The 25,522-nt window shown below is 38.9% G+C and overlaps 1 protein-coding gene across 10 annotated transcripts in view; it reads left to right on the top strand.

Annotated features, from left to right (window-relative positions):
• The window catches only part of CEP170 (centrosomal protein 170), a 190,815-nt gene that overhangs the window by 114,619 nt on the left and 50,674 nt on the right, over positions 1–25,522 (top strand). For 9 of the 10 annotated variants that reach the window (XM_074948913.1, XM_074948909.1, XM_074948915.1 and 6 more), the window contains exons 10-11: positions 11,539–11,688; positions 18,656–18,782. In XM_074948913.1, coding sequence (XP_074805014.1) covers positions 11,539–11,688; positions 18,656–18,782 — 277 coding nt within the window. The remainder of the gene's footprint in view (positions 1–11,538; positions 11,689–18,655; positions 18,783–25,522) is intronic. The other variant, XM_074948914.1, reaches the window with a different exon arrangement.

The raw sequence follows: 25,522 nt of genomic DNA, 5'->3' as shown, positions 1-25,522 counted from the left end.
AGCCACCCTACATGGTCTTTCATAAGGACAAGGTCCAGCTCCACCCACACCCCACGTTCCTCCCTAAGGTGGTCTCCGCCTACCACATGGGTCAGGACATTTTTCTGCCGGTCCTCTGCCCCAAGCCTCACGCATCCCGTGAGGAGTGCCGTCTCCAAAAGCTCGATGTGCGGCAGGCTCTGGCTTTCTACCTTGAGTGGACCAAGTTGTTCAGAAAGTCCTCGCAACTGTTCATCACCTCGGCTGAGCACACGAGGGGCCAGCCGATTTCCACTCAGCGGCTTTCCAATTGGATCACTTTGTGCATCCGTTCCTGTTATGAGCTGGCGGGTGTCCCCCTGCCACCCATTGTGAGGGCACAGTGGACTTGGGCGCAGGCCTCGTCAGCTGGCTTCGTGACCCACGTCCCCATCCAGGACATTTGTAGGGTCGCCACATGGTCTTCAGTTCACACGTTCACCTCGCACTATGCGATCGTCCCCCCAAACCAGGGATGACGCCGGGTTCGGCAGGGCTGTCCTCCGTCCTGGGAACTTGTGAACTCCTACACACCTCCAACAGATATAGCTTGGAATCACCTGTTGTGGAATACACATGAGCAATCACTCAAAGAAGAAAAGACGGTTACCTTTTCCGTAACTGGTGGTTTTCGAGATGTGTTGCTCATGTCTATTCCACACCCCACCCTCCTTCCCCTCTGTTGGAAGTTGTCTGGCAAGAAGGAACTGAGGGTGGGAGGAGCGCGCAGCTCCCCTTATACCGCGCCAGGCAGGTGCCACTCCAGTGGTCGTGGGGGGCACTCCCCCTCTACGGGTACTGCTAGGGGAAAAACGTCCGGCACTGGTGCACGTGGTGAGCATGTACACCTATTGTGGAATAGACATGAGGAACACATCTCAAAGAACACCAGTTACGGAAAAGGTAACTGTCTTTTCACAGTCAAGCTGGAAGGGCATATCAAGTGGGGTCCTGCAGGGATCAGTTCTGGGTCCGGTTCTGTTCAATATCTTCATCAGTGATTTGGATAATGGCATAGAGAGTACACTTATAAAGTTTGAGGATGATACCAAGCTGGGAGGGGTTGCAAGTGCTTTGGAGGATAGAATTCAAATTCAAAATGATCTGGACAAACTGGAGAAATGGTCTGAAGTAAGTAGGATGAAATTCAATAAGGATAAATGCAAAGTACTCCACTTAAGAAGGAACAATCAGTTGCACACAGACAAAATGGGAAAAGACTGCCTAGGAAGGAATATGGTGGAAAGGGATCTGGGGGTCATAGTGGATCACAAGCTAAATATGAGTCAACAGTATAACACTGTTACCAAAAAAAAAAAAAAAAAAGCAAATATCATTTTGGGATGTATTAGCGGGAATGTTGTGAGCAAGACACGAGAAGTAATTCTGCTCTACTCCACGCTCATTAGGCCTCAACTGGAGTATTGTGTCCAGTTCTGGGCATCACATTCAAGAAAGTCCAGAGAAAAGCAACAAAAATGATTAAAAGTCTAGAAAACATAACCTACGAAGAAAGATTGAAAAATTGGGTTTACTCTGGAGAAGAGAAGACTGAGAGGGGACATAACAGTTTTCAAATCCATAAAAGGTTGTTACAAGGAGGAGGAAGAAAAATTCTCTTTAACCTCTGAGGATAGGACAAGAAGCAATGGGCTTCAATTGCAGCAAGGGTGGTTTAGGATGGACATTAGGAAAAACTTTCTAACTGTCATGGTGATTAAGCACTGGAATAAATTGCCTAGAGAGGTTGTGGAATCTTCATCATCAGAGATTTTTAATAGCAGGTTAGACAAACACCTGTCAGGATGGTCTAGATAATACTTAGAATCATAGAAGATTAGGGTTGGAAGAGACCTCAGGAGATCATCTAGTCTAACCCCCTGCTCAAAGCAGGACCAACAACAACTAATCATCCCAGCCAGGGCTTAGTCCCGGCATGAGTGCAGGGGACTGAACTAGATGACTTCTCGATGTCCCTTCCAGTCCTATGATTCTTTATTTAAACCAGGTCCAGTTTGTCTCAACAGTAACTAACTGCATTGCAGTACATTCCTGAATCTTTTAAAGCCGTAAAATGCTGCATTAAGCTTGCTCCTATGCTTAGGAGAATTTCAGTCTGCATTTTCCTGTTCTGTTCCTTCACATCCGAGAGCATACATGTGCTGTGCATTGCTCATAATCCTGTCTTGCTACGGCAAATGGAGTCCTATAAAGGTTGCTCAGCTACCTATGGAAACATCAGGCTCAGCGGAGAATCTTTTACAATTACTTTGATTTCACAATTGTTTCCTTTAACTGTAATGCTATTTTAAGTTGAAAGATAAGGTTGCTGATAAGTGTTTACATGAAACATTTCCATTTTTCACTAATAAAAACATTTTATTCTCTACATATAGCCATGCTAACGCCTAACCATAGAAATCAAGTTCTTAGAAAAGTTTCTAGATGGAGAAATTAATTATAATCATTTAACTATATTCTGTTCTCATGGCATATTGACAAGGTAAATATTGGCATCATGGATCAGTTTTCACTTTTAAAATAAAAATTAATTGATTTTTGAAACAATAGATAATGTTTTATTTTAATGTCCCAAGTTAACTGGATAAACAGGAGTTAGTTATACAGAAATTCTATTAATGTGCATAGCGTCATAGTACTTAAAAATAACTTTGAGTCACCTGTTTTTAAATAATGCATTCTGGAAATCTAGACTTTCTGCCCAAAATTGTTTGAAAGAATACTTTGACTCAAGGTCACCTTGTCTTTTTAAAAATTGTTTTAGAATACCTATTTAAGCTAATTTCATTAAGTTGTACTCTTAAAGGCACAACCATAAAGCTTTTCTCCTTTACTTTCTATTTCTTCTTTTTACAGTCATACTTTAAAAAAAAAAAAAAAAAAAAAAAAGATGAAGCATTTCTAAGCAGTTGTATCAATGTGGTCCTGCTTTGAAAAGTGACTAAAATAGCACCTCCTCACTCAGTTAGACCAGCTCCTCATGTGCAGTCATTCATGCTGTTTGTTACTAACATAAGTTTGTTCTTCAAGGGCTGCTGTGGATGCTCCCTTGTTGGTCCTAGGGCTTTCTACTGAAAGAGTCTTTATGCTTGTTTATGTGCCAGCCAAAAGAACCAACTTGAATTTCACATCCTTTTTAATTGTGAACTGAGTAGTTTTGGTGTGTCAGTCAAATATAGAACTTTACAATGCCATCTTTTACAGTCACTTTTCTGAGTAGAGGTGCATTTTAAATAAAACTCCATTTTTGGCTGTACGCTTTTAAAAGCTTTCCATTGTCATAGAAACCTTGTGCTGACTGGTTTTATATTCTCTTTTGCAAGTCCTTAAGTAATAGCTATATCAATATTCTGGCAGCTGTAAGGGAGCAAGATCAGTATTAACTATAAAAGTATTCCTATATGTGAAGAGGGTTTATTCAGGAATACTTTACACTTTAATTTTAAGATTAATAACTAGTTACTATATGAATGTTGGAGCAGCAGGGCCATTTTGTTTAAGAACATATTAATATGCATTTTATTATACTCTCATGATTGTATTTGTAGTAATCTAGTTTGTAAATGCGAATGTTAAACTACATTAAACCTTACAATATCTGTATTTAAGCAGTAATTGTAAGGATTTGAATTAAAACTGTAAATCAGGGAGGGGTATGTCCTTTATTTGTAACAAAAAACATTTCAACCTTCCTGTATGTATTTTAACTGGCAGATACAATCATATAAGATTATCCATATAATAAAATCATTCTCGCAGAAGTATCAGAAATTGTGTAGCAATATATTGCAAAATCTGTTTACCCAGCACTTTATTATAATGACTGACTAAAACAGTAATTATATTTTCCTTATTTAAAAATGTGTGTGAAGGGAATTTAATAATGCTGTCATAAAGAGAGATCTGAGTGCATGTTTTGGAATCTTTCTGCAGCATTGTAGATAATAAATTTCCCTGAACATAAAATCAAAGAACTGGAGAATAAACCAAGAGTGAACAATCTCTACCCATATAAATTGTTATTCCAGAGAAAAGTGAAGGTATTAAGACAGACATTTCTCTTTAGAAAATGGCTTCCAAATCTGATGGATTTTGCACACCCATCTGGCTTAATTACTTTTTTCACAGCTCTAATGATTCATGCCAGAAAGAACAGTACTTCAGCCCAACAGATACTCCTGGTCACAGAACTGGACTCAAAAATAATTAATATATTGAAAGGTCATTGGGAATAATAAAACCCAATGAATCAGCTGAGGAAATGAGGAAATCAATCCTGATTTTTTGTTCTGCCATTTTTCAAGAAGTGATACATGTGTTTACCCTGGTTGAGGAAGAAATGCAGAAAGTGAGTGTTGAATTTGCTTTTTAGAGCTCTAGCTAGACTTTGGACTTCTTGGGGCAACTATTTTGTTTTGAATTTTGAAGCCCTATGGAGAATGAAGACTCCATTATGACAAGTAGTACAAAATACATGCACGCACGTGGATATGGAACTGGATTCTGAAAGAATATGGGAGAACATTAGAATTGGCACATTGATATCTTTGGTTTCTTCCTTTATATGCCCTTTTGCTCTAGCAAATTCTCAATAATTTTTATTCTGGGGAAGTGTCTTTTATGTTGTGTTTTCTGATTTCACTTGTTTACTTTGTAATAGGAATGATTTATAGAATTTGTATGAAAGTTTAAGATCACTTCATGAGGCCATTCTGCACTATACAATTGACCTGTTCTCTTGGGTTACATTGCTAAAAAGATATTTTAAAATGCTTATCAAGGCTAACTATCAAAGTCAAAATCCATTGAATCTGAGTTTGAAAAGCAGCTTAAATATGGGCCACATGTATAGATAGGGAAGTGGGCATGTGAATTCTACTCCAATATAGTATATTACTCTTTTTCAAAGGAAAGAATATTTGTGTTCTTTTATCATTGTTTCTTCTGCGTGATCAGTGGTTTTGACCACTAAGTATGATCTGTTTTAAATTAAGTTGTGAACACATGGGCTACCATCACTAGTGGAAAAAGAACAAGAGTTCAGTTTGAACTTAACCTTAATCCTGACAAAAGTGAGCTTGAATGTATAGGTTATATAGAGTCTCATTTTCAGAATCACTGAGTTGTATTATAGTTAATCTGTGTTACTGAATGATTTTATAATAATTGCCTTTATTATTCCTCCATTCCATTCCTTCCTCCTGTTTGTTACTCTTGTCCCTTAAGTGCCTTTCGAAAATGAGAGTTAGGATATGTCCGCACAGCAAAGAAAAACCTGTGGCTGGCCTGTGCCACCTGACTTGGACTCGCAGAGCTCAGGCTGTGGGGCTGTTTAATTGCTGTATGGACTTCTTGCCTCAGGCTGGAGCCCAGACTCTAGAACCCTGTAGGCCAGGAGGGTACCATGGCTCAGGCAGCCTGAGTGAAACAGCCCTGCAGTCCGAGCCCCGTGAGTCTGAGTCAACTGGCACGGGCCAGCCACGGGTTTTTTTTTCTTTTTCTGTGTAGACATACCCAAAGGCTCCAAAGTTGTTTAGTGCCTTTTGAGAATTTTAACCTATTTATACGGCACGCGGCATAACAGGACCCCAATCCTCAATAATAATTTTGGTTATTACTGTAATGCCGATAACTTATGAAGATGATGTTTGTGACCGTAATGGACATTATCTGGTATAAATTATATGTCGAAATAGAATGTCTTATGAAGAAGGTATACAGTGAACTGTGGGTCTGATTTTTAAAGATATTTAGATGCCTTAAAGATGCAGATAAGTGTGAGAGACCTGACAATATCCTGTAATATCCTGACTGAACTTAGTTCAATAAAGTTAAACCTGATTGAATTCGGGTTAATACCTTTGGGGTACATTGTATTAGAAATGCAAATGTTTATATACAATTGTGAGACCTTATGGAACTTCTTTAGCAAGAAGACCAGATTAATGTGCTCTCTAAAAGGTATATGAAGGAGGTTCAAAGGTCTTTTTGGAACAATGTGTGTGAAGTGGATTTCCTAGGAATTATCTTGAGGTAAGGGGAATGTAAATTCTCCCCCTCTGAAGCCAACCTTTTGAAGATACACCCTGGGGAGAGAAACTCATTGTATACCAATTACTGGCTTCTGGGTACTTCTGATCGAAGATCTGTGATCTGTATAAAAGGGTGGACTAAGCTTGTAGTGCATGTGCTTGTTTTGAGCTGAAGCTCTGATGAACTAATAACCACAAGGACTCAAAAAGGGAGAGGTTGAAGGATTTATTCTGCAAGAACCCATGTTAGGGTTCGGGTTCCTGGTAAGTTTATTAGCATTGTGTATAGGTTCTTTTATTGTTTTTAAAATATGTTTTCTCTGTCGTGCTTTTTACCTTAAGAATAGAAGTTGTCTTGCTTCGAAAGACTTGTGTGATACTTATATCTTGACTGTCACTCTATCACTCTCTGAAGAGAAAGCAAGCAGGGGTCCTTGGGCAACCTGTCTGTGCTGAGAAATACACAGTGAAGGCAGGGAATACCCTGGTCAGAAGGGACAGATGCGGGTCTCCACTAAGGTTGCCAACCCTCCAGGATTGTCCTGGAGTCTCCAAGAATTAAAGATTAATCTTTAAAGATTATGTCATGTGATGAAACCTCCAGGAATATGTCCAACCAAAATTGGCAGTCTGTACCCACAAGAGACAGCAGCTGTGGAGCTGGAAACCTGAGATTGTGTGCCCTTGCTGGGGCACTGGTGGGAAATACAGGTACAGTTGCCATGAACTGTGACCATAGGTGTCGAGTTGGATTTTTAAAAGTGCCTAATGTCTAACTCTTATTGAAGTTGTGCTTTGGAAAATCCTACTATGTGCCAATGTACATCTTTAGGCACTAATACCTTTAGCAATCTGGCCTTATGTTCTACTGCTCTTTAAATTATATGATGCTTCTCAGTTTCTTGTAAAATATGAAAATATTAGTAAAATAAGTGACTGTGGAGGGAGGGACTTAAAATATTTAGAAACTTCTCTATTTTCTTTATTGACTAGCACAAGAACTTAGAATACATTTAAGAGTAAGCACAAATGAAGAATAAATACAGTAAACCTTTTCTTTCTGGGAACTAAAAATGAACTAAAGTTTGGGTTTGATTTTAGAATGATTATTTTTCTTCTAGATTTATTGAGGAATTTTCAAAGGTCTTAAGCAATTTTTTTTCCCCAGGCATCCTTCTGCCCTCCCTGGGGCTACATCAGTGCTGAGGCTCCTGTTTCCATGAATTGCTGTAATAGTTTTTCTTGTAGGTGGTCTGATACCAGCTGTAACCACAGAGAAAAGTGGTAGATATCTATACGATATAGTACAGCTATACAGTACATTGCTGTCTCATGGAAGAGTCCTGTACTGTGTGGTTTGCTCCTGAGGAGGACTGGAGGTCTTTCTTGCAACTATAGACAGCTCCAAGAGAATAAGCAGCAAGATTCAGGACTGCCTGTGTTTGTGACCTGTCTTCTCCCTTGACTTAGACCATTTGATTAATAGGTCTTAATGCAAATTATGTTGATGAGAGGAGGCGCATGAGACTCTATGCCTGATGCTATACTTTTATAGTACACTCACTCAGTTGCTCCCTCCTAAGGAGGGAAATCTTCATCTGATAAATTGTGGATTTACAAATCAGAATTTATAAGTCCTTCTGATTACAGGATCTCAAGCTCTGAATGAAACATCAGACAAAAAGTACTGGCCTTCCATAAAACAAAGAACTTTGCTTTCCTCCACCTGTCTTGACCCTGGATAGGGTATCTGACTGAGTCAGAACTTTAATTTCCCTATTAGAATGACACACTCAAGGTTTCTCATAAAGCAGAAGTAGCAAGCAGTGACCACAAAGCTGAACTTTGGACCCGTCTGATGCCCAACAAGAGCTAGGAAAGTAAAAAAAAGAAACTCTTGAGGCTTTTTTTAAAAAGTAAGTTTCTAGACCATGTGATGGTGGCTTGGAAACATAAACCAAAGTAAACTGATCAATCAGGTTGAATGCTTACCCACTATGATTTTATACTTTTCCATGATAGCCATCCAAAGTTTTCCTTTGAGAGTGCCTTTTTGTTTGCAGGATTATTTGGGAGGCTGTCAGGTTACTTCATAACTGAAAGGATGGAAGGAGAATTCATTGTAGACTGCCACTGAGAGTTCTAGGGCAATCACAAGTTCCCTCATAGCTTACTACCGGCAAATGAGCTGGTTCTTTTGCTCAACAGCCAGTGACTTTGGAGGGATAGTGCAGTGGTGTGATGATAGTGTATTCTAGTGGATGAAGCATGGGCCTGCATTCTAATTCTGTTTCTGACACCTGATTCCTCTGTAGCATGAGTCAAGTCATTTAATCTTTCTGTCTTAGTGTGACGTGATTGATAACACCTACCTGTCTCATAGAAAGACAGAAGATGGGGGAGAGAGGGTTGTTTGTTTGTAAAGTTCACCAAACGACGTGTACAACCTTCCAGTAGTTGACAGTCTAGCAGACTTCCAGAAATTCAACTTATTTGAATAATTGCCCTTTTCAAAACTTCGTAAATTATTTGAAGTTGACTCATAATTTTCTGAAACTTTCAAAATGCAGGCTAAGTCTCTGCTCAAAGATTATTGTTTTCTAAGTTTGAGCAAAAAGTGTTTAATCACATAAATGTGCGGAAGGTAGGGGAAAAAAGTTTTTTCCATTAGATAAGAATTCAAGTAACATTTTTTAAAACCAGTTTTATAGCCAAAATGGTTGGTTGTATAAAGTTGAAATTTGGCATGAAAATGACCCTCATTGAAAAATGCCTTTGAGTGTTTTATGAAATTCAATTTTGAATAGACTGAGATGCTGATATCCAAGACTAAGACAATTTAGGAACTTTCCTTGCCTCTTTCTTCATCCTGTAATGCCAGTCATTGGGCTAGATCATATCCTTGCTCCAGGGAGGAGCTCTGCGGTAGGATGGGAGCAGAACTATTAACACTCAGGATGTAGGATGATGTGGTATTTTGCCCACGTAGGGCAGAAAAACAAAAAAGGAAAACAAGCCTCTGGAATACGGGAAATGTGCTGAGCAGCTGAAAAAAGATGTAGTGTGTGCTCCCCCTTTTCCTGTATCTGAGTACTAACCCCGCAAGTCCAACTGGACATTTCCCTAGGGCTATAGAGTACCCCACTCCTCATGCTGAGGGAGTACTGCTAGCAGCATTTACCTATGGCTCCTCACAGAACCATTGTGTGAAAGGAGAAGAAGATATTCCTTTCATCCTGTCCTCAGCCCAAGTACACCCTCACAGAACAAAGCAGAATTTAACGTTCAACCTGTCAGATCAGTGGTTTCCATAACAGAAGAAGCGGAATCATTTCACTGGGGCTTCAGGTCCACAAGACCTAGTGTTGAGAGGGAAAGCTATTTTAAACACCAATGTTTGTAGAGTGGTCAAAAGATTCATTGGCATAGTAAACAGATACTGTCTGATAATAGTCAGTAGTTTATGTGCAGCAAATTACTACTGTAGTTCTGATTAGGTATGTGTGAGTGAAGCATCATTCAAATTGCATTATCCTACAGGCATTCATGCAATAAAATATTTGTTTTCAGTTTAACTACTTTACATTTCTCTTTATAATCAAAAGGATTGTTTGAAAATAAAATGAGGAAGATGAAGTAGCTACAGAAAGCAAATAAACTAAAAGAAGAGGTAGCATGATAGTTAACTTCATTTGCATCTGTAAATCTTGCCATCTACCCGCACGACTCAAAGCAGCAGGAAAAGAAGGGAGAATGAGGAGAGAGAAGGGGATCACATGTATCATGCCTGTCTTGGGTACAGAAGATATACAAAGTGGTTTCAAAATTACTCATGTATGAGATTATCGAGACATAATTAAAGTGTAAAATTAATAAAGCATGTAATTTTAAATTTTAGGCGTGTTCTAAATATAAATGATAGAATCAGATGGAAGGTTGACTTTTTGCACTAGAACACTGCAAACATATAAAACAAATTTGAAAATGGTTTCTCATTCTCAAGTGTTGGCAAAACACAAATATTAATATATGTGGCCTCCTACAGGCTAAATTTACATAATTGGCTTCAATGGGAGTTTGTATGGCTGAATCCTGCAAAACTCTTTTTTTGGGGGGGTGAAAAAGTGCCCTTTTACAGTATTACAGTCCTAATTTTGGACTTCTGTCGGTTTTCTTAGGTATGGAAAACATGTTATGGATTGTAGCCATCTAGTGGTGAATTGGTTTATTTATAGACTTTTAAAAATAGGAAACTTGTTCAGAATTTTGGTAAGCAATGCATCTTGATTTATCTGTTAGTACTGGTCAAAGCATTCTCCATTTATAAAAGATCCATAGCAACCTTCTGCAAAGCTATGAAAAATACTGCATTTAGGAAAAAAAAATCTACTTATTTTTTGTGGTGTTTTGTTACCAGTGACATTTTAATAAGAACAGAGAAGTTGTTTAAATAGCTCCCTATTCCTTATGACAAAATAATCCTCTGATATCACAAGAGCCAATTACCATATCAAAGAATTATAGTGGGGGGAAAAACATAAAAATCCTGTTTTAGTGTTGGAGCCCATAGTAGTAGTAAAGTTAATTTAAATATCTCTAAATAGAATTTTCCAAATAATATATTTCTGGGCTTTAAAGTATTTATTTCCCAAACCCCACTCAGTTCTTTTTTTAAAATAACTGCAAGCTATCTGTAATAGTGATTCCCAAACTGTTGTCCATGACCCACCAATAGTCCATGGAAAAATGACTGGTACCTTTATGCTGACTCTCCTCCTTCTAAATTGCATTAATAGAAGCTAAAACATAGTTAATATTTTCCTAATTATTTTTCTAAGTAAGCAGTTACTTTAGTGGCTGCAAAGATGTTATTCTCTCACCAGAGTTAGGGGAAGGTGGTTATGCAAACATCAGTGGGAGAGAAGGTTGTCCAAGAAACAATTTCTTTCAAGATGTGGGTCACATGATGAGATTGAAGAACACTTGCTGTATAACATGGTAACTCTTCTGAAAAAGCAGAAAAACTGAACTATTGCTTTAATTAGAATAATAGCACATTGAGGGGACTGGTAGCAAATATAAGTACATGTATTTCTTGTTCTTAAAATATATTTATAAAAAATTACTAGGCAAATACTTTAAAAAATGTTCTTGTTTTGCTACTGATTTGGCCACTATCTTTGTGCTCTGTTTAATTATTTTGATCTGAAGAATCATTGTTTCATATCTGGTCGTTTCAACTAGCATTTCCCTGAATTTTGGGGAAACTGACAAATATCTGCCCTATTTCTAAAATGTATAATCTATTCTTTACAACAAATTAGTTGATGTCAGATTAGTGTAAAAACATTTTAAAACGAAGGATCTGCCTTACTATGCCAGTATTGACACCATCCATACATTAAAATTGAACATTGAATCGGGAAAGCATTGGGTTAATATGTATAATGATTTGTTTCGTTTTCAGGTGTTTGGAGTGGATGACAGCCAGGATTATAATAGGCCTGTTATCAACGAGAACCAGAAAGATTTAGTAAAAGATTGGGCTATAAATTCTGCTACGGTAGTGCTGGAAGAAAAAAGACCACTGAGTACAACTGGATTTCTTGACACAGAGGTAGAATATAATTTTTGATGGTCTTCTTTTTTCTTCCAATAAAAGAGAGAGAGCACTAATAGTTGACCTGTGAGTGTTAAGCAGCTACCAAAGAAGTCTTTGCATACAAAGCATTAATTCAGGTCTCTATAGATTTGATTTTTCTCATCTCTGTTTTATTGTATTGTAGTTTTATCAAAACTTTTTCTGTTAGAGGTAGCTAAATTAAATCTTGAAGGCATTAAGCTTTGCTACCCTCTGCTTACGCTTGTGTGCAGTTATAGGAAATATAGCATGAGCAGTTAAGTGACCCACATAGAAAGAAAGTATGAGTACTGAAAACAGTCATAGGGAAATACAGATGGACATCTTCTGGGTTGGAGCTCGCAAGTGGGGCCTGGCCTTTGAGAAGGCACTGATGTTAGGTGTCTGAAAGGCAGTGTGGTTTTGTCAATTAGGCAAAGGATGAGAAGTTCTAAACCTGTATATATAAATGTTATATCCATGTGACAGATGTTTGTCATACCTAATACTGGATTCCTGGATGGCATTCAGATACCACATTGCAGGGTGCAGTCTGATAAACTGAATAGACTAGAAATAGAACAGAATCAGTTTGATGCAGGATGATGAACTACATGACTCAAAGAAAGGGCACTACATCTGCTCTTAATTGCCTTGGCAGGACTTATGGTGAAAGATGGTCCAGCAAGAGGTCAGTCCAAGTTTATTAAGTTCTTATTTATCAAGACCTTGATGCGTGTCTGTGTGCTTACCAGCTGCTAGTGCAAATAAGTTGTTTTTAGTTGCTAAGAAACTACTATAGCAGAATCTATCTTGTTTGGTGGTATGTTAGTTACTGTGAGATCATGATGTTGACATATGTCATATATCTAAAATGTATGCTTGAATAGTGACTGTGAGAATATTATTTTCATAATAGTTATGCCATAAGCCAAAATACAGTAGTTGTTAAACAAGTTATTTTGTCCTGCTCCATTACTTTCAGCTGTAAATCCACTGACTTACTGTATTTTTTCCCCGTTTCCTTTTCTTCAGCTTTCAGCTCCCTTGTGTCCTCTCCACCTTCCAATACTATCTAAAGAGGGAGACGAATAACTGCACACATGGCCAATTGTTGTGTGTGTAATGTTCTCTGTGCTTGAGTTTCTAGGCTGGTGTTAGTTGATTTGCAGATAAAAGGGGATTATACCACAGTTATAATATGTATCTGATTTTACCCAATGCCAAAAGATACAGAATGAAGACTGACACTGTCTCTTAAACTGACTCCATTATGTCTGTTCATTTGATTATCTCACGCTGAATCCTCAGCTGTGACCAGGGAATGTTGAGCACAGCTGAATAAGGAGCTGCAAAGGAATTGTTTATGGCTGCATACTCTTGGGGCTGTCGGCCATCCCCAGCTTGGTTTAGAGCAGCTTCAGAGCTGCTCCAAACTGTGCCAATTAATAACTCTCTTCTAGGGGCCATAATGTTGGCCGGGGATCAGTCTCATCCCCTGTAACTCCAAACAGGTTCAAACTCCATCTATGCTGGAGTGGTCAGGAGAGGCTGGCATAGAGTCACCTGTGTTGCTAAATGCCAATTATGGATTCCCTCCTGTACAGGAATCCTCATCTGCCTGGTTAGGGCAGGTTTAAATCCCGTTCATGCTGCTGGAGTTTTAAAGTTTGGGTGTACTTTGGTTTGCAATATCAGATTGTCTCTTGATAGAATGCTTAGTAGAACTAGTAGGTTTGTAAATGTTTGGTGGAGATGGAGGGCTTTTGGCACAGCTTTATTTATGAGGCTATTCCAAGCCACAAAGGGTGATATCAGAGAAGGTGCAAAGTCACGAGAGGGTAAAGAATGCCAAGAGAATTGTCATAAGAGCATCTTGGATATACTGAATAGAGTCAGAATGAATGCAGGAAGAGATGAAGACAGATGTAGTTGGGGAAGGAGTTAAAGAAGGCTTTGAAAGTAGAAGTAGATTATACTTAAGCAAAAGAAAAAGAGAAGCTAGTTCAAATTCAAGCATCTGGAGGATGGGAATATGATCATGGCAATTTTTGGATGAATTAGAGAGAGGATTTCAGTATTTAACGAATAAAGTTACCAGAATACATACTAAAACTGTTTTGGTATTAGAGAGGAAAAAAATAAACATATGTTTTGGAGACATAGTTGAAGAGGCAGGATGAGGCAAGGACCAAGACAGGGGTGGGCAAACTTTTTGGCCCGAGGTTCACATTGGGGTTGAGAAACTGTATGGAGGGCCAGGTAGGGAAGGCTGTGCCTCCCCAAACAGCCTGGCCCCCGCCCCTAACCACCACCACCCGTGACCCCACCGTCTATCCAACGCTTCCTGTCCCCTGACTGCCCCAACCCCTATCCACACCCCGGCCCCCTGACAGGCCCCCCCGGGACCCCACCCCCATCCAACCCCACCTGCTCCTTGTCCCCTCACTGCCCCCAGGATCCCCTGCCCCTTATCCAACCCTCCTTCCCCACCCCTTACCATGCTGCTCAGAGCGGCAGGAGCTCGCCGCCCGAACGAACAGAGCCAGCTGCGCTGCCCATGTAGCAGTGTAGCTGCAGGGGAGGGGCCGGGAGCTCAGGGGCCGAGCAGGACGGTCCCGCGGGCCGTAGTTTGCCCATCTCTGGACCAGGATATGAGAGTAGAATGAAAAGGAGAAGGGGGGGGCTGGAAATAACACATGTTGCAAATCTGGGTGATTGAAAGGATGAAAGTGGTGTCAGTAGTCATGCAGATGGTGAAGAAAGAGATTTTTGGGTGGAAAGATAATTTTGGTTTTAGATGTGTTAAGTTTGAAGTGCCTGTGATACATCAACAAGAAAATATACATCCAAATGAAGGTGTGGAATTAGTACCTTTTACTGAGGAGATTAGCAACCTTGTTTTCCATGGCAATAATTAAATATTCTGAGATTGGCTGAAATTGAGGGAGTGAATGGAACAAAATAAAACAGAATGGAGTGAGTGAAAGATTTGGATTGATTATATATAGTTCTTTGACTTCTTAACTTAAAGCTATTGCAGCTTAGTTCGTAATTATTGAATAAATAATGAACTGCTCATCCTCCGATTCCAACCATTCAATAAAAATATTTTAAAACACTCGTATTTTCTATATTAAACAGCAGCCACTTGCCACCAGAGGTCAGCATGATTTAAGGAAAAAAGCTAATGAAATTAGTTAAAACATTTAAGAGCGTAATTGTTGGGGAAATTAACAAGGTAAATTTTTTTATGAATTTGATTAATGTGAATACTTAACCAGTTTGAGATTAGGATTTATCTCTTTCACCCACACTTTGCACATAATTTTCAGCAGATTACTTCAGACTAACCACAGTTTGATACTAACATCATAAAATTTCTCTGCTCTTTTACTTCATGTTTTTCTTTTACTTTTTGCAAAAAATGGAAGCAGTCTTGTTAAAATTTTGGTACTCTACTTTCACGTTCACATGCACCAGTTTGTTGATATCATGGTCTTGCGCTGCTCTGAATCCCTATGTTCACTTTTTCTGCTCGCCTAAAGTAATAGTATACAGCTAGTAAATATTTTGAGGTGTGAGTAAATATATTCTGTATGACTACTTAGCATATTGCATCCGTATTAGGTAGAACAAATGAATCACCATGTTTCATACAAGTTTTATTTTTATCATTTATACTTGCTTTGCATTAACTCCTTGACCCTTCAAAACAAACCATTTGGATGTCAGTAAATTCTCTGATCAATTCCTATAGCCAAAGCACTCAGCCTGGAATCTCTGGTAGTTACTTTTTTTCCCTTTTGGTGAAAAGAACTGCTCTGGCATGATTTAAGGTGTTCTACGTTATGTACTGAAGGAGTTTTTCAGTCATGTCCTTTAAACCTGAAGCATGTCCGTAGCAACCCTTTGGTGTACAGTCCATAAATCTTACCTGAAGATATGCTGCTCTCTATGGAGTTTGGAGCTAAAAGTCACAGTAAGGGGTTATTTGATGCTCCAGTTCATTGGGGATGGAGGTAAAAGGAGTGAATAAGGGAAAGTTGGGTCAACATGAATAGCTTGAGCGATCAAAGTCTCAAATTTAAATCTGAAACTGTCTGAAAGACTAGTGTGGATTTGGAAACTCCTTATGCAATATAAGATGATGCTCAGAGGATATCTCGGTAATTTGGAAGTCTGAGAGGCTGTTGGTATGACTTCTTATAGGAATAACTATAGGTTAGGATTGGTAACTTTAGTTTTTTGATATATGTGTGCGTCGTAAGTCTTGTCCTATTGGATGTTTTCTACCATGGTAATGTATGTTAGACTTAAAAATAAAGCAATTTTGTAACTTTGACTTTTGGTAAGCTTTAAGAAGGAGGTGAAACTGCCTAATGTGATGCCTTCACAACACAATACTATAGCAGAGGTTTGTCAACATAACCTGTAGCCCTGAATACTACATAAAAAGTAGGGGTTATATTTTGGCAGCGTACCTAATTTAATTGTCTTCTGAAAGTAAAATATAAAGCTCCCTTGTTACAATTAATTTTGGGGTCTGCGAAAACTGACCATAATATCCTATTCCACAAACTGATAGAGTTCAGACTTCAGATAAAGGTGATTAAATTCCTGGGTTTATGGAGAGTAAAAGCTGAGCTACTCAGATGTCCCTTTAGCATATGGTTCACAAGTGGTTAATTGGGCTCTACTCCATATTTTGGCAGGAGTTCGTGTTGTAATAAAAATGATACTGTTTGTTAATGGGAACAGGAGAAAATGAAGTAAATAAAGTTTAGGGTAAACCAGAGAGGAAGATGAATCTTTAGATGTTAACAAAAGTCTCTTCAATTAGTCTTTAAATACTGCAAGTTCTTTATATAATTCAATACAATATATGAACTATTGTAGAAAGGGCTGTCATTCTTCTTGCCAACATTTTCTTCTCCATTGTGGCCAGTAATATACACAATTAAAGTAAATGAAAAATTGCCTTAATTTTCTATAAGTAGAACTGAAACTCGTAACATTTGATTTTGAAAAGAGAATTCAAATTGCTGAAGATTGTCTAATGGCAAAGATCAGGCTGATGGGTTCCTCCTGCATTTCACATTCCTAAAATAGTGTTGGAAGCTAGATTCATAACATTCTTTGCACTCTTTTGTGTTAGTGATGTCACCGTAGGGGCAATTCAGTACCCTGAATTCAAATCTTGACAATTGAATGAGAGAATGATTTTCTGTTGTTTTGTTCTTTAAAATGTATTATTTCTGTGTGTGAAGTCTAACCATGTAAATGATTTGGGGTTTTAAACATTTGAAGAAGAATTGAGTGGATGGGCTGACTCAGAATTGTTAACAGAATATAGAACCTTTCACTTTAGACACTCAATAAAATAGTTTGCTGATATTTGCTAATGTCTCAGGACTGTCAGATGATTTAGATTAAATATGTAGGAATCTTAGTCCAGTTCCTAGTGGGAAAATGACCATCACAATAGACCCTAACTGACACTCTGATTGGAAGTGCCAAGAATTCAGTGGACAATGGAGATTCAGCTAAATTCTCAAGAGTGCAGGTAGCTCATCCAGATTCTTCATGAGGTACATTTGTGGGTGTCTCAGTTCCTCTACCTTAATCTATGATTACAACTGTTGTCTAGCTGGAGTTGCCGAGCTTCACTGGAGTTGTAAATTGTCAGTAAAATTGTTCTTTTAGACTCTTAAAGATGAATTCCCTGCATACACTTCCCTCTCCCCCTCCCCTTTTATCCATCCTATTAGTCTTCATTAACTTCAGTAGAGCCTTTGGAGATATGATTTTTGTTTGTTTATGTGAATGAGTGAGATGCACAGACAGTGATGCTGTGGTATGTTAGATGAAATAGAAGTATTATAGTTGCATATTTAGAGACCTTTTCCAGAATAATCTTAAATTATACAACAGTAAAATTAAATTGAGTCCTATAATTCAACACATAGACATAAGGACATGTCCTGTATATAAGCCTAATTTTAAAAGTCTAAACTTTGATTTAAAAGGAAAGCTAAGTAAATAGAAATCAAAGCTATTCAAGCAAAGTTTCTCTCAGGATACTATCTTTTATGACCCTGTTCTTTCCAGATCATTGATTCCTTACATTGACAACAGTGATACCTCTAAGACAATCCTGGTTATCTTGTAAACCCAATCGTTTAATTTTTATCCAAACTAAAAAATGTCCTCAGCTTTCTTTGTTTTCGCTACTAAAATGCAATTATCTTTTGATTCATACATGAAGCTATATTATTAGACTTTAATGATACACTGTATTTATAATTTACAGAGCCAGATACCTTTTCCAGTCACTTCACATTTTCATGTTGAAATACAGTTCCAGACACCTTTATCTTCAGACAGTTATGTTTACATATGCTACTAATACCCTCTATTTTTTGAAGTACTCCAAGTTATCTGGCTTCTACAATCCTTAAACTAGTCTTCCAGTCGGGTCAATTTAATAGCTTCCCTTTTACTCTGGAGAAAATATCTGCCTTGCCCTTTCGTGTTTTTTTTTTTCCCCCTGGAAAAAATATAATTTTTGAGTGGTTAAAGCCTTCTGCTAGCTCTACCTTTTTCAACAACTTCCTCTAAGTTCAGGAATGAAATAATCTCATTTCACCTAGGCATATATTCTTCCCATAGTATATATTGTTTGAATGTTCATCGCAGTAGAGAAATGTTGGGAACCACTGCCCAACCTGTAGTTGTTCTGCATCTGTCTAGAGCAATAAAGGATTTAAGACTGTCAATCCAGTATTAACATTAGGATTCTCCAAAATAGATTGAAATTGGGTTCCTTTAATATTTGCACTTTATGAAAATAATTAAGATTTCAGGCACATCTGAGTTTTGATAATATAACAGTTTATCAACTTTATATCACATATTTTTAAGCAAAATCTGCTGTTTCTTGTCCTATTCCTTTTTTTCTCAGGAAGGCTCTGCTGCATCTGGAAATAAGCGTTGGGTGTCCCAGTGGGCTAGTTTGGCTGCTAATCATACACGACATGACCAAGATGACCTGAGGTTGGAGTCCTCTGCACCTGCTCCTCTAGAAAATGGTAGGATAAGTTGTTGTCATCTTAATTTCTATAGCAAAGACTATATGGAAGCGAAGGACTTAGTTACACAACTAGACAAATAGTTTAGTTATCACCAGTACAATAGATTCATCATCAGTTATATTTCTGTTAAGACTTTAAAAACAACCAAAAAAAAGCCCCTCGTAATTATATTTTAGTGTGATATTGAATTAGTCTTTATATTAGGGCTGTCAATTAATCACAGTTTTAATCACGCTGTTAAACAATAGAATACCAATTGAAATTTATTAACTATTTTTGGATGTTTTTCTACCTTTTCAAATATAACGATTTAAATCACAATATAAATTTAAATATAAAGTGTACAGTGCTCACTTTATATTATTTTTATTACACTGTATGTGCATTGTAAAAATTATAAAAGAAATCGTATTTTTCAATACACCTCATACGAGTACCTTAATGCAATCTCTTTATCGTGAAAATGCAACTTATAAATGTCAGTTATTTTTTTTGTTACATAACTTCACTCAAAAACATAACAATGTAAAACTTTAGAGCCTACAAATCCACTCAGTTCTACTTCTTATTCAGCCAATCGCTAAGAAAAACAAGTTTGTTTACATTTATGGGAAATAATGCTGCCCATGTCTTATTTCAAATGTCACCAGAACAGGCATTCGCATGGCACTTTTGTAGCGAGCATTGCAAGGTATTTACATGCCAGATATGCTAAACATTCGTATGCCCCTTCACGCTCCGGCCACCATTCCAGAGGACATGCTTCCATACTGATGATGCTCGTTAAAAAAATAATGTGTTAATTAAATTTTGACTGAACTCTTTGGGGGAGAATAGTATGTCTCCTGCTCTGTTTTAGCAGCATTCTGCCATGCATTTCGTATTCTAGCAGTCTCGGATGGTGACCTAGCACATGTTGTTCATTTTAAGAACACTTTCACTGCAGATTTGGCAAAACGCAAAGAAGGTACCCATGTGAGATTTCTAAAGATAGCTACAGTACTCAAATCAAGGTTTAAGAATCTGAAGTGCCTTCCAAAATCTGAGAGGGATAAGGTGTGGAGCATGCTTTCAGAAGTCTTAAAAGAGCAACACTCCGATGCGGAAACTACAGAACCCGACCCACCAAAAAAGAAAATCAACCTTCTGCTCATGGCATCTGACTCAGATGATGAAAATGAACACGCGTCAGTCCGCACTGTTTTGGATTATCAAGCAGAACCTATCATCAGCATGGACGCATGTCCTCTGGAATGGAGGTTGAAGCATGAAGGGACATACGAATCTTTAGCACATCTGGCATGTAAATATCTTGCAACGCCGGCTACAACAGTGCCGTGCAAACACCCATTCTCACTTTCAGATGACGTTGTAAACAAGAAGTGGGCAGCATTGTCTCCTGCAAATGTAAACAAACTTGTTTGTCTGAGTGACTGGCTGAACAAGAAATAGGACTGAGTGCACTTGTAAGCTCTCAACTTTTACATTGTTTTATTTTTAATGCAATTATTTTTTGTACATATTGCTACATTTGTATGTTCCGCTTTCAATATTTGTGATCAAAAATAAATATAAACTGAGCACTGTAGTCTTTTTATTCTGAGTTGTAATCAAAATCAATCTATTTGAAAATGTAGAAAATAAATGGTATTCTATTATTGTTTAACAATGCAATTAATCGCAATTCATTTTTTTAATCTCTTAACAGCCCTACTTTATATTAATCATAAAATAGGCCGAACACTATAAAAAGAGTTTATTGGTACCGATATTGGGAAAATACAAAAGGAGATATTCATTTAAGCTTCCATTTGGATACGCTTGTCAAATCTTTTTATTAGTACAGTATATATCCCTTCCCCTTGAGCTTTAGTGGACTGAACAGTAAACAATCAATCTGAAACTTCAACTGTACAATCCAGCTAAACATTCTAAGCATAATTTGATGTTGCTATCATCAGAATCCCTATGCAGTTGCCAAACCACATTATCCTGTCACCTCTGAGTGGCAAGTGTTCAGGCTCCCTCCTTCTTTTATTAACAACTTTGCCAGACTTGTTTATTTGAATATGCTGTTCCTTATGTTGTGCATTAAAATGTATATCTGACTGTGAAGGAGGTGATCCCTTTGTTTACTTTCTCTTCTTTTCATCTTTATTTGTAAAAGTTCAATGCAGAACACAGGGTTGATTATTTAAACACAGATACTTGAAAACCGAAGGTTCTAAGTGCAAGGTTTATAAGGTTATAAATGTAAAATTCTGCCCAGGTTTCTTTTTGTTTTATGGTGCTAGCACAATTGAGGCCTCATCCGTGACTAGAGCTCTTAAACGCTGTGATGATAATGATGTATTTAAATTCTTACGGTAAATATTACATATTTATGTATGCATTACTAGAAAATGGACTGGAAATCACAGGACGATATAGTCTCACTGAGTTTTCCCACTATTGAAATGAGCATACTGTTAATTGACTAGGAACTCATTAGCTACTACTCCAGTGCTTTAGCTGTGTTGCTGTCCTGCAATCCAGGCATGTCTCTTTTTTTTTTTTTTTTTTTTTTTGTCTTTCATGACAACTTCGTTGCTAGTGACACAGAAATGAATGTAATATCAAAATTCCACCCTAAAGCAATGCTGCTTTCCCAAAGGCACAGTATTCTCCTGCAATCATGGTGGCTGCAATGCAGGGATAATGTCTTGGAGGAATTTTCTGCTGGGTTAATTTAGGAGTTAGTGTGCATGACTTCATTATGAAAAATGTCTGACTTCTTTGGTCTCAGATAACTACAGAAAGATATTAAAAATAGAAGTATTTAGCACCTGGTATTCCACAACACACACTACCAGCAACTAGCACATTTGCAAAGGGTAGTGTCCAGAGAGCTGTTACTGGAAATGCTGAGTCAAATGAATATTTCTCTCTACTTTTACTGTAGTTAATATTTATTGTAGAAATGTCTAAATATATATTCTTCTTTGAGTGCTGCTCCCTATGAGTCCAGAAATTTTTCAGCATCCATTGACCCACATATACACAGTGGCTTCCCTCATACTCAAAGGGTAGAAGAGGCAGTAGAAGAGGATCGATGCCTCTCCAGTTCCTTCTTGCCGCCCCATGGCCTGAGTCAGAATCATGTCTTCCTTCACTCCGTGCATTACCTGTAAAGTAAACTCATTGTAAATAGTTTTAAATTTTAGCTTAGTAGTTATAGTTAGTATACCATTCGGGGGAAATCCTCCCCAGTCCCAAAACTATGCACCTGCAGAAATGTTGGAGATTTTTTCCCCGCTGTGGTACCCACAGGGATGGCTCAAACACCATCTATCACCACACTGCATGCTGGTAAAAGAGAGCGGAGCTGCCCCCGACGCACCTCAGTTCCTTCTTACCCCCAGTGACAGTTGTCAGAACAATCCAGACTTGTTAATTCAAGTGCTTTCCTCTCTCCTTTCTCTATAAAGATCCTATTTGTTGTAGATTAGTGGTTTCTTAGTTATAGTTAGTTTAGAAAATTTTAGTGCTAGGTTTCCATTTTGGGGAATTTTTTTTGACCACTTTTTATCTTTTGGTACCAATATCAGTACCAGAACAATGCCTCATTCAGTGGGATTGAAGTCCTCCTGGACCTGTGCAAAGTCCATACTGGTCAGCAATCCACATCTGGCCTGCTTAAAATGTTTGGGGGAATCCCATGTTAGTAACAAATGTTACATTTGCAAAGATTCAAGCCCTGCTCAAAAAAAAACAGGGTGGGGAGGCTTGTGTGCTTGCCCAAGGACGCAGCACTTTGACCCCTGTTGGAATTATCACATGGAGAAATTGCCCCAAGTTTATCAACTTCGATACAGGGCGCTTCATTGGAGATGCTGTCTGGTCCTCAGGATCATTCCCTCGTACTGAAGAAAAGGCTTAGGCCTTTCTCAAGTTCAGTTCCTTGCTCAACTGAGTCAGTCCTGAAGCCAGACAGAGGCAGACACTCGAAGTGTTCAGGGGAGAGATCCTGCTGGAACGCTTTGTCTCCCGAGAGGATTGTCACCTCCAGAGTCTGTGCCAGGTCTGTCGAGGTCATCCCCTGAAAACTCTCAGCTAGGAGCAATTACCTGGCTAAGTGGAAGCACTTCAGCAGAAGTGAGCACCCCGGACTATCTTCTAGATCTAAAACAGAGTTTGACTATTAGATGTACAAGGATGTATATGACGGTTATTTCAGCCTTCCACATCTTGATGGATAATAGATCCCTTTTCTCAACCCATTGTCACCTGATCCCTGAAGGGCTTGGTCAGATTATAGCCACATATACGAGACCCCATCCCTCAAGATCTGAATTTAGTCCTAACAAAATTGATAGGACCTCCCTTCAAGCCCCTTGCCACTTTTTCCCTCCTTCAGCTTTCCATGAAGGTAGCATTTTTGGTGACTGTTACCTCAGGCAGAAGGGTGGGCAAGTTGAGAGCTTTGGTACAGGTTTTTATATGGATAAAGTTTATATCCACCATCGCCCAAAATTTCGCATGAAAGTAGTCTTTAATTTCCATGTTAACCCAGCAATTTATTTGCCCACATTCTTTCCAAAACCCCATGTGCATAGGGATGAGGAAAAGCTTCACACAGCTGTGAGAAGGGTTTTAGCTTTCTACCTGGAGTGGGCTAAATCTTATTAAATCTTCTGTTCAGTGGTTTGTTGCAGACAGACATAAGGGCCAACCAGATTCCACTCGGAGAATCTCAACCCAGATCTCTTAGTGCATTCGTTTATGCTAGCAACTGGCTAATACAATCCCGCCAGCTAGAGTGTTGACACATTCTACTCGAGTGCAGGCAGCTTTTGCAGCTTTCTTGATGCAAGTGCTGATCACAGACATTTGTAAAGCAGCAACCTATTCATCACTCCACACTTTTGCTTCTCATTATGGCATTCTCTGTCAGTCCAGTTTCAGATGGATCATCTTACAGTCACTCTTCAGGTAGGCTCCGAACCCACCTCCATGTATGTTTGCTTGTGAGTCACTTACAGTGGAATGGACATGTGCAATCACTCAGAGAAGAAAGAAGGGTTACCTACCTTTCTATAACTGTTCTTAGAGATGTGTTGCACATGTGCGTTCAATGACCCGCCCACCTTCCCCTCTCTGTCAGAGTCTGTCCGGAACAAAGGAACTGAGGGAGGATCAGGGCAGCTCTGCTTTTATAGCAGCACACAGTGGTGCATAGCGACAGGGAACCACCCCAGTGGCTACCACTGAGGGGAAAAAATCTTTGAAATCTGTGCATCGGGCACGTGCACACCTAAATTGGAATGGACATGTGCAGCACATCTCAAAGCACAACAGTTATGGAAAGGTAAGTAACTGTTTTTTTCACCCCAATAATCTTTATGGTAGGCTGTTACTGTTCCAGGGTGAGCTGTACTTTTGATCCCTCACTCAGTTTCTCTCTGCACATTTTTTCAAAGTGACAGGTCTGCACCACCCGTACTTCTCTCAGGGTGGAATCCTTTTAGACTGGGTCCCCAGGTCATGGCACCCCTGTTAAAAACTGCATGCTCAGAAGGTCCAAATCGATTTTGGCCCCTCCATCCAGGAGCCTGAGACCAATATGAAAGCGCATTGACAGAGAACAGCTTGTTCCAAACAGAGTACTACTTATTTATCCACAGGAAAACAACAGAAGAAGCAATAATAGCAATGAAACAGCAAAACACCTATATGCATATTATCTTAACTAAACCTTTTCCTTACCTTGCAAGTTTAGGTAGTGTCCCCCCCACGCCCTTGGCTAGGGAGGCCACTTGTCCAGTATTGAGAGGTTTGTCCCCTGTCCAGTACAGGGACAAAATTGGATGGGGGATGCCATTTTTAAGAGCATGCTGCTCCACCCACCTCACCTGGCATGGGGTGGTCCTAAAAATAGTGGGACCTCTCCCCCTCTCCAATCCAGCGTGATTTTGCATGCTCTGTGTGTGCAAGGTCATGCCAGCGGATGCAGGCTCATGCTGTTCCCAGAAGCACTGGAATATCTGCTATTCCAGAAATGTGTGAGTGTCCACCTTACCCTTGTTCAAGGCATTGCCCCTCCCCCCACCCCCGCAGCAATGGGGCTGAACAAGGTAGACTATGGTCTTGTAGCCTCTGCCTTTGTCTGATATCCTTCAGTTAGTATTTTTTCCCAGTCACCGACAGTCTTTTATCCATTTCAAAGTCCCTCTGTCCTGGGACACCTGAACCTGGTCAATCTCCCCGACTGGGATGGAGGCAGACTTCAGTAGTGGATTCATTATATTGTTCATTTGAGAGCAAGCAATTGGGGCTTTCTACAGCCATTGTCTTTGGGTGCCTGCAGACCAAAACTAAGATTTAACCCTGTGTTAACTTTTAGCGAGCAACACCTTTCTGTCTTGGTATTTTGCAAGTTGACCACGCTCTTCTTTTCCTCCCGTGTGGCATTGTCTACCCTGGGCAAATGTGTTGTATTAGAAGTAGTATTAAATAGCACAACATTAAATACGATTTTGCCCACAGAGTGGACAAGGACATTTAAAAACATGTTAGTTGGTCATGGGAGGATCTCCAGTAATGGAGTCTTACATAAGTGAGGTGCTGATGGTTCTTATTCTCAGGGAGGCAGGGAAAGATGTTTAATGGAGGACTAAACAGTGTCTGAAACAGGACTTTGAGTACTCTGGGGTTTCATAGAAAAAATATTTTTTCTGTGTGGTTCCAGGCTGCAAGGC

The sequence above is a fragment of the Natator depressus genome, chromosome 3 (genome assembly GCF_965152275.1).
Source record: "Natator depressus isolate rNatDep1 chromosome 3, rNatDep2.hap1, whole genome shotgun sequence".
Lineage (NCBI taxonomy): Eukaryota > Metazoa > Chordata > Testudines > Cheloniidae > Natator > Natator depressus.
The sequence above is the reverse complement of the archived record's forward strand: the minus strand, read 5'-3'. Positions and strand labels throughout refer to the sequence as shown.